The following is a 9011-nucleotide window of genomic DNA, read 5'->3' as shown; positions in this document are numbered from 1 at the left end:
AAAATCAAACGATTAAAGAAACACATGCTAAGTTGGGTGGAAACATGATAGGTTACTGCAATAGGGTCAAAGAAATATCACAATCGGTGACAAAGAAAAGGTTTGTAAATCCAACTTTTTGTATAAGAGATAATGTGGAAGGATGATCGAACACTGGACGCCAAATATGAATAATATTTTAATTGCTTGAACTATAAAACTTGCATCTAAATCAATAAAATAGAAGGACAATGCTAGGGAGATTGAATTCGTAGGTCAAACTAAATGATGTACTAGTAATCAGAATGAACACTTTTATCAATGTTTTAGTAACAATTCAACTATCAACTTACATATCATTTAGTTTACAAAATTTTATTTATAAATTTGTCTTCCTAACATTACCCTAAATGGATTGGATTCATCTGATAATATTATTTTTAAGGGGAACAAAACTCCAACGTTTTCTATGTGCTTGTTCATTGGTTTTGTGGGTGAAAACTTGGATGCAACCTAAAACTTGGACCTGAGGAATCTTTGCAATTTCATCATATAATATATGATAGCTTTCAGTAAAGGGCACAAATGATGACGAGCTCCCATACGTTTCACTCACTAATTTCATTAATTAATTAATTAATTAATTAATTAATTATACAGATAAGCATGAATCGAATAGCACATTAATTAATTGGTTTAATAGAGTTATCAAAGATGGAAGATAATCCAATTGATAGCATAGGACACGGAGAGACATGGAGAGAGCAAGGCCATGTGAATTGTGATCCACTCCATCTGTCGTCATCCTCGTATGTTCAGTCGTTTATCACCATTATTCACCCATGCATTCAAGCTTCAACATGTTTGTTCTGTTTTCGGTGCTGCCAACAGCCTCATTTACTTCATCACCATTTTGAGTGTCCCACTTATCACATGAGTCAAAAAGGCATCAACCTAGTAAGTCGTCGAGGATGGCTCTCGTACTTGAGTATTTTTGTTCACACTGTGCTCCGAGCTCAAACTTCTTCTCTTCTTAGTGCTAGTTCAGAATAAGAATATCACTTTTATTTAAATAAAAAGTAAATCTCGACTGTAATGAGTTTAATGTAGGATTTACCAGTAGAAATATATCTTTCATGGGTCAATATACTGGAAGCTGTTCATCATTCAATCCTCTACTGATTATTCCTCAAAGTTTCAATATCTGTAAAATGGGTAATGATTCATCACAAGCTATTGAAATTTAGTGTGATAACAATTGTTAGTGGGCGTCCACTTAGAAGAAAATAAGCGCACAAAAATCTTAAGATCCACCTATGAGATTGCATATCAAACCAGATCTAGGTTTTCATGTGGCAAGCTCCTTTGATGCAAGAAAACACCTAGTTCGCGTGCAAATGAAATATTTGAGGAGAAGAAGTTCTTGCGTACAATAACGAAGACGTGATCAGCCTATCAAGAGATACTGAACGTTGCATATATATACTCATCGTTGTATGCAAGAGGTTTTTTTAATTGAGATATGAAATGCATATTTTTTTTTTTTAATCTTCACCAACTATCATAAAATCAGAATAGACCAATCGAGACACACACACGTGTATGTGTGTGTGTATATATATATATATATATATGTGTGTGTGTGTGTGTAATTATATGCAGCCAAAAACTGAGACTGCAATTTAAGTCCTATTGTCTCATTACTTGGTCGTAGCAAGTAGCAAAGCAATGCAATCCAACATCACCACGCACATTTAAAAACGAAATATTTTAACTATTTAAAAAGTGAAAGGCACTTACTGTAGCAGTTGTAGTCAATGCCTCAATGGTGGTTGCCGATTACTGCCAGCATAAACAGACTACAATTAGGGTTCGGTCCAAATTGGCAAGCCAACCGACTTTGATCAAGTCAACTTACTCGCCTGCAGCAGCCAGCCACGGCTGACATTTCTCATTTACTAAACTTTGAAGATCTAAACTTCCAAGACACTCAAAGACCACATGTGAGCTTCCCCGCCAATCTAGATTGATCGATTGCCTAAATATTATTAGGGTCCACTAATCTCTCTCCTTGTTCTTGAAAAAATTTGCTGTCTGTACTTTGCGTATGCTAAACCGACAAAAGAAAATGAATACTTGAAAAAACAAATTAAAAAGCTAGTAGGAAAAGAAAAAAAATATTCACAAGCCATCTGTTTTTGAACAAAAAAATGTTATCAACTTGCATGCATAGTGGATAGCCTAAAGTTGGAGAGAAAAACAGACATAACAATCAGTGTTTTAAAAATAGCCTTGAGGCGTGCCTAGTTGGCCTTTGAGGAGGGGGTTATTTGCTTAAGTGGGAGTAGGCTTAAATTCGATTAAATGTGGTTGAGACGTGTCTGAAGCGTTATATGTGACTTTTTTTTATTATTTATTTTAAAGTTAGGGCTTCTCACCTACAAAGAAGAAATTTTTATTTGATTGTTGATTATTCTTCTACAATATTTGATTTCGACTCTATTGTTGATTATATTATATATAAAATATGGGAATGTTATTCACATTATAAAAATCTTATTTTGTACTTCAAACTTTTTATAATTAGAAAGAAAAATACATTTGTGAGAAATTTAGAATGAAAATTTTGGAATGCTAAGGCCATCTCCAACCGAAGGGTCCAGAGGGCCGAAAATAGCCCTAAAACCGTCTCCAACCGAGGGCTAGGCCAGAGGGCTCTGGAATCTGGGAGGGCCCCACGGGATCGGAGAGGGCTGGAGGGCTGGCTGCTTTCGGCCAGCCAGCCAGCCCCGGGCTGGCTTATTTTTTTTTTTAATGTTTTCTATTGCTGTCGGTTAAAACCGACAGCATTAAACAGGTTTTATTTTATTTTTAATAGTTCTACTATTAGTGTCGGTTATAACCGACACTAATAGTTTGAATGTTTTTTAATACAACGGCTAGTAGCCGTTGTATTATTAGGCCTTTTTTTTTTTTTTTAAACTTTTTTTTTCTCCTTTTTTTTCCTTTTCATATTAATCAAATTTTGTTTCATATTTTTTTTCAATTCTATTTTACAAAATTTGTTTCAATTTTTTTTTAAATTCTATTTTTTTCCTATAAATTCTATTTTACAAAATTTGATTCATATTTTATTTCCTATAACTTCTATTTCACAAAATTTGTTTCATAATTTTTTTCAATTCTATTTTTTTCCTAGGCCATTTATACAACATTAAATTAAATTAAGTAACATGAAACAACATTAAACAATATGAAATAACATTAAATAACATTAACCAACATACAAATTATACAACATAAAAAAACATTTAACAACATGAAACTTAAACAACATTTTTAAAAACATTTAATAACATTAAATAACATTAACCAACATATAAATTATGTTTGGCCCTATGGCCCTTTGGCCCTCGGTTGGAGACGGTTTTTTGTGACAGGGCTAAAACGAGCCCTCTGGCCCTCTGGCCCTCGGTTGGAGACGGAGGCAAATATGGCCCTGTACTGTTCATTAAAATATTAATATCTTGGAGAATCTTGGAGGGCCAGAGGGCTAAAACGAGCCCTCTGGCCAGCCATCGGTTGGAGATGGCCTAATAACAGTTTCATAAAATATTTATATTAATAATTTTAGATCTCGTGTGGCTTTGCCTGACACCTCAAGACTTTCGTCTAAGCAGACCCCTATTCATGAAACACCTTTGCTTCGTTTTCGCCTTTTAAAACATTAATAACAATAAACCCGAAAGCACCATCGTCATTGATGTTGATCCCAAAAAAAATCAAGCAAACACCGAAATAAATCATTGGAGTTTTACAATTAAGCACGTGAAAATAACACTGCACATAACACCCCAATCATAAAAGAGATTACATAAATAGGAGAGAAACTTGTATTCACCTCTAGATGTCATTACATTATAAAGTTGCTGGATAGGTAATTTCATTTTTCACATAAATAAGAGAGAAACTTGTTGGATCGGTAAATAACACAATGTCTGATGAAAAATTAAATTACAAAGCGTTATATTATAGGCCCGAGACATTGCATTTAAATAAAAAGATGAAAAGAAAAAGAACTTGCATTTGAAGAACTTTCGAGTGAATTAATTGCTACTAAAACTTTTCATCATAATTTACACGATTTCTTTCATACAAAGGCATGAAAAGTTATAAATTAACACCGAAATAAAAAAAGTAAACAAAAAAAAGAATACAAATAGTACAATCCTTCTTTCATAAGCCCTGCTGTACGTTTGTTCTGTTCATTATTTCTCGATCCTCTTCCTCCCCATGCCAAATCGACAACTGATTCATGCCGCCGTTATTCTTTCGACATCTTTCCGGCCATACTTTCGGCTTCTGTAAGCCGGTGAAGTTAGGGCCCCTCGAGTTCTTAAGCGGAAGCAACAGCTGAGACATCTTTGCTTGATCTGTTGTATTTCATGTGACTTTTCACAAGCTGTCCAGCTGAAATAGCAGACATGAGAGAAAGCTCTCCAGCAAGAACAGAACCAGCCACAACAGTGGCCAACAATCTTGCATTTGATCCTGGTGCCTCTCTGTTAGCACCCTTCACTCCGAGCAGGTTCAGACAAGCTGACTGCGATGCAAGCTGCGTCCCACCTCCAACCGTACCAACCTGGACAGAACAATCAAACACCAATGTAAGACTTCATCTCTAGGATCAAAATACATCAATGTATGAACAATCCTAGATTCCAATTTCCAAGCACTGTAAAAAAACATCAAGGGACAATCAATTTACCTCAATGGAAGGCATGGTGACAGACACGTGAAGGTCCTTTCCATCGTTGATGGGTTCCATCATGGTAATGCAGTGAGAACTCTCCACATTCTGAGCTGGGTCTTGGCCGGTGGCGATGTAGATTGCAGAGACGATGTTGCTGGCATGCGCATTGAAGCCACCGAGAGCTCCAGCCATTGCAGACCCAGTAAGGTTCTTGAGCATGTTAAGTTCACAGAGCGACGCCACATTGGTTTTCAACACCTTCTGCACCACATCGCCCTTGATCACAGCCTCGCAGACCACTGACTTGCCGCGGCCTTCGATCCAGTTCACTGCGGCGGGCTTCTTGTCTGAGCAGTAGTTGCCCGAAATTCCAATCACATCCATGTCAGGGAAGTCGTTCTGGAGGAAATCCAAAACGTTTTGCACACCTTTGGAGACCATGTTCATCCCCATAGCATCACCAGTGCTGCAGGTGAATCTCATGTACAAGTTCTTCCCAGCAATGGCACACTTAATTGTCTGAAGCCTACCGAATCTGCTCGACCTGAAGAATCAAACCCAAACCCAGTTAATTAAAAGTTTAAACCCAAAAAATTATTAAAAAGCAACAACTTCAAGCTTTAATCAAACAAACCGATCAAAGTAATCATACAAATCAGTACAGAAAAGTTCAAATTACCTGTTGAAAACCGTGGACAAGGTGTCATAATTGTTGGGGTCTTCCAAGTAGAACTTCAACTCGGCAGCTCTCTTAGCAGAGTTGAACCTCACACAAGGCGCTCTGGTCATCCCATCTCTCAGCAACACACTGGTGGCTCCGCCGGACAAGTTGATAGCTTTGCAGCCACGGTTGGTGCTGGCAACCAAGCAACCTTCGGTGGTGGCCATTGGCACGGAGAACTCTCTGCCGTCGAGCATAAGAGGCCCGGCAATCCCAACCGGAATCTGAACGTACCCGACTGGCATCTCGCAGCACTGACCCAAAATTGACTCGTAATCGAAACCCTCCAATGGCAGACCAGTGAGAGACTTCCCTGTAATCCTCTGCAGCGCCTCGCGCCTGATAGCTGCCGCCCTCTTGCAATCTCCGAGCTTTGACTCCAGAGAGTACGAAGGGATGGTTCCCGCCACGACGGACTTGACCACCTCCTCATCTTCCTCCGTCAACGGCTGGGTGGTGAAATCGCAGGGAGTGGAGAGGACTACCTCTTTATCAAACACCTTCTGTGCAACAGCTTTGGGGGCGGCAGCAACAGGGGCAATTTGTGGAATTGGGCTGCAGTCGAGCCCTGCCCCACACGGCACTTTCCGTGCGTCGTCTTTCAAAATCAAGCGCTCGTGCTCCTCCTCATCATCGGCAGCCCAGACGTCGTTGTTGGGGCGGAGAATGAGCGACTGCACGAAATCGATCCCGAAGAATCCGAGCAAGTAGATGAAGGAGGCGACGAACGCGACTATCGCGACGATCTCGGAGAGGTCCACGACGTGGAGCGGGGTGGATGTCCTGATCTTCTCGCGCCACCGAGTGAGAAGGAAGTAGACGACGGAGAAGAAGAGAGTAAAGAAGACAGCATTAGTCAGGTACAGCGGCAGCGGGAGGGCGTCGGAGGCCTTGGCCCCAACGACGACGTCGTTCTCGTGGTCCACCACTTTCACTTTGATCGGCCCACTTCTGGCCTTGGTGGCAGGTGTGTCCATCGTCGATCGCCTTCGGACGTCCATCGGGTGTGTTGACGCGGCTGGTGATGCTAAAATGCGCCGGCGGCGATCGAGCGGCGGAGGAGATCGAGAGGAAAAGGACAGCGAGTACTGAGGCTTGTGGGCAAAACGGGAAACTCACAAAAATGATTGAATTTTTTAACTTAAATTTGTTGGTATGTTTGCCGTTGAGTCTGTTTGAATGGTGGAGCGAGTGTTTAGGGGGGTTTATATAGGAAGTAAGCTGGCGTACGCGTGCGAGGGTGGGGAAGCTACGCAGAAGGGAAGGAGTAAAGAGTGTCCTATCGGCACGTGTCGGAGTTACAAGGCATAAAATAAATAGTCAAAGGAGTACACCTCTTGTTTTGTTTCATCTTTCCGACCTCTTTCTTACTTTTATTTTATTTTTCATTTTCTTACAGGTTTTTTTTATTTTTTGTAAGAAAATTATATTTGTGTTTCCGATTATATTGGATGGTTGGTTGGTTGTTTGTCTTTATCCCTATCTTTGCTCAGTTATTTTTAGGGTTTTAGGTTCTATCTTTATATCCTCCACGGAAGCTAAATTTAGGTTTGGTTATTTTTTTGGTAATTTGAGTTAATGTGCAGCCTTTTATGGTTACATTTAAGAGTTAGATGAGAAAATAAGTGTGTGACTGTGAGTCGTAGATGCATTGAGTGTATCAATGTTTAATTATAGATTGGTTGTGTAGGGGAGGCAGAAAGAACCGAACACTACTTACAACAATTAAACCCTAGCAGGTTGCCAGGTTCAACAACACTTCATAGCGAAGCGCTTCCAGAAGGCATTGCTTATGTGAATTGTATTGTAAAATTCAAACCTATCTTTACACATGCATGATGGTTAGCATGCCAACTTTCTTTTAAATCTTAGTAGTGCTCATAATTTTGGGGAGGAGGATTCTCTCCCCTTCTAAACTCTCTCCCATTTCCTATCCTCTTACTTGAATAGTTATGATTAAGCTATGTTAACATTTTATATCGATTTTTTTTTTTTTTTGTAGAGACAATGAGACAAAAAGCAAAGTGTGAGAGGAGATGAGGGAAGATGATGGGAATTGGAAGGGAGAGAATCCTGCTCCTAATTTTGGAAACAATTAGATAGTATCAGAAGTTATCTTTTATATTTGTACAGGCTACAGGCCAAAAAAGTTATATTTGTTTCTATTTGATAACTTTTAGGAATTGTCCTGGAGTTTGGTTTTATTTCTCTTTGTATGAGAGTTTGCTAGTTTAATTGCTCTCTATAGGAGAGTGCATGATTTTAATTTTCGTTTTGGTGTTCTACGTCTTTTGGATCTACGTGTGAAAGGCGGAGCTGTTTGATTTGCTAGATCTACTCCATTTGGTATTTTGGGATTGTGACGGTGATTAGGTGATGTGATCGACCCACATGCATCATACTCCCTATCTCAATTAATGGTTTGAAATTTTGTTCTCACATGATCTCCTTGTATCACGAAGTTTAACAGTTTTATTGATCTGTGTAAACGCATGGTTCTGGGTGAGCTCGGACGAGTGCTTTAAGTCTACTAATTGCTTTACGATTAGTGATGTTTTATTGTAATATTTTAGATCTAGTTTGCAAGGACCCTTTTAGGCTAAGTGCTTCATGATATATATTTGTAATACCCTTTATCAATGAATGAAATATTGTAATCTTCTTAAGAAAACAGTATCATATGCATATATAGGAGGCTACCTTTATTAATTTTCTTTTTTAATATGTAAAGTTGTGTAGAAATCTTCTTTTTCTTTTTGTTTGCCCAAAAATAAGATCTCTTGAGAAAGTAGTCTCTCTCGTTCTAATCACTATTCATAAGCTAAAATAAAATACATATAAGATTCCCATACATGTTTTTATTTTCCTCCGAATGATAACTACTATTAATATTAATCAAGTGTGATCAAGCAAATATGGCAAAGGAGAAATGCTAAGAGCGTCTTCAAAGGAGATGTCAAGAATACAATAGTAAAAAATAGCAACAATCTCTCTTCAACCGAGCATTCAAATTCGTACATGGCTCTGAGTCAATCTGTCAAATTTTGACAGCAACAAACAAAATTGTTTAATAATTTTTTAATAGATTTGATGCAATATATAATAACTGTTGTTGTGTATTATAAGTATTTGATTGGATATCTCAATAATTGGACCTCACAAAGAGATGAAAATTTAAAATAACATTATTATTTAACATATAAGGTGGAGCAAAAAATTGTTCAAAATGTCAAATTACCACATAAGCCATTAAATATCATTATGATGTTTTAAAATTGACACCTCCTTTAGAGATGTTCTAAGAGCATCTCCAAAGGAGATGTCAAAATCCTAGGTGGAATGTCACTGTGCATATTTGACATCAAAAGTATTTCCAACCGAAATGTTATTTATTGACTGGATTTGAAAGTTTTGTGATTTGGAGTCAAATTTGACATAAAAATTTGAGGTGGCAAAGTGTCCCGTTTTAAGATAATCTCATTAACATTTATCACGTTCAAGATAGTTCATTACTTGAAAAAAATTTATTTATTTATTTATTTCCCAAAACTTGAAAAA

At 38.1% G+C, this 9011-nt stretch overlaps 1 protein-coding gene and 1 long non-coding RNA gene across 3 annotated transcripts; both read right to left on the bottom strand.

The window, feature by feature from the left end:
* Positions 1-867: 867 nt before the first annotated feature.
* On the bottom strand, positions 868-1425 carry LOC108172742 (uncharacterized). 2 transcript variants are annotated; one of them, XR_011572263.1, is made up of 3 exons: positions 1294-1425; positions 1097-1183; positions 868-1008 (listed from the first exon to the last, which is right to left on the bottom strand). It is a non-coding gene; the product is annotated as an uncharacterized lncRNA (long non-coding RNA). The 2 variants fall into 2 exon arrangements; XR_011572262.1 differs by having other exon boundaries at positions 881-1018.
* Positions 1426-4064: 2639 nt separating this feature from the next.
* On the bottom strand, positions 4065-6948 carry LOC103412133 (3-hydroxy-3-methylglutaryl coenzyme A reductase-like). Its single transcript, XM_008350730.4, has 3 exons — positions 5412-6948; positions 4748-5276; positions 4065-4621 (listed from the first exon to the last, which is right to left on the bottom strand). Exons 1-3 carry the CDS (start codon positions 6452-6454, stop codon positions 4376-4378), a joined length of 1818 nt encoding a protein of 605 aa, XP_008348952.1. The 5' UTR covers positions 6455-6948; the 3' UTR covers positions 4065-4375.
* Positions 6949-9011: the final 2063 nt, after the last annotated feature.

The sequence above is a fragment of the Malus domestica genome, chromosome 10 (genome assembly GCF_042453785.1).
Source record: "Malus domestica chromosome 10, GDT2T_hap1".
Classification (NCBI taxonomy): Eukaryota; Viridiplantae; Streptophyta; class Magnoliopsida; order Rosales; family Rosaceae; genus Malus; species Malus domestica.
This window is presented reverse-complemented; position numbering and strand designations above follow the sequence as displayed.

What these genes read in the sequence shown, in the direction of transcription:
- LOC103412133 (XM_008350730.4), bottom strand. Translation starts at nt 6,454, where the DNA reads ATGGACGTCCGAAGGCGATCGACGATGGACACACCTGCCACCAAGGCC. An exon ending in TTGTCCACGGTTTTCAACAG is followed by an intron (nt 5,277 to 5,411) that starts GTAATTTGAACT and finishes TTGATTCTTCAG; the next exon opens with GTCGAGCAGATTCGGTAGGC. An exon ending in TCACCATGCCTTCCATTGAG is followed by an intron (nt 4,622 to 4,747) that starts GTAAATTGATTG and finishes TGTTCTGTCCAG; the next exon opens with GTTGGTACGGTTGGAGGTGG.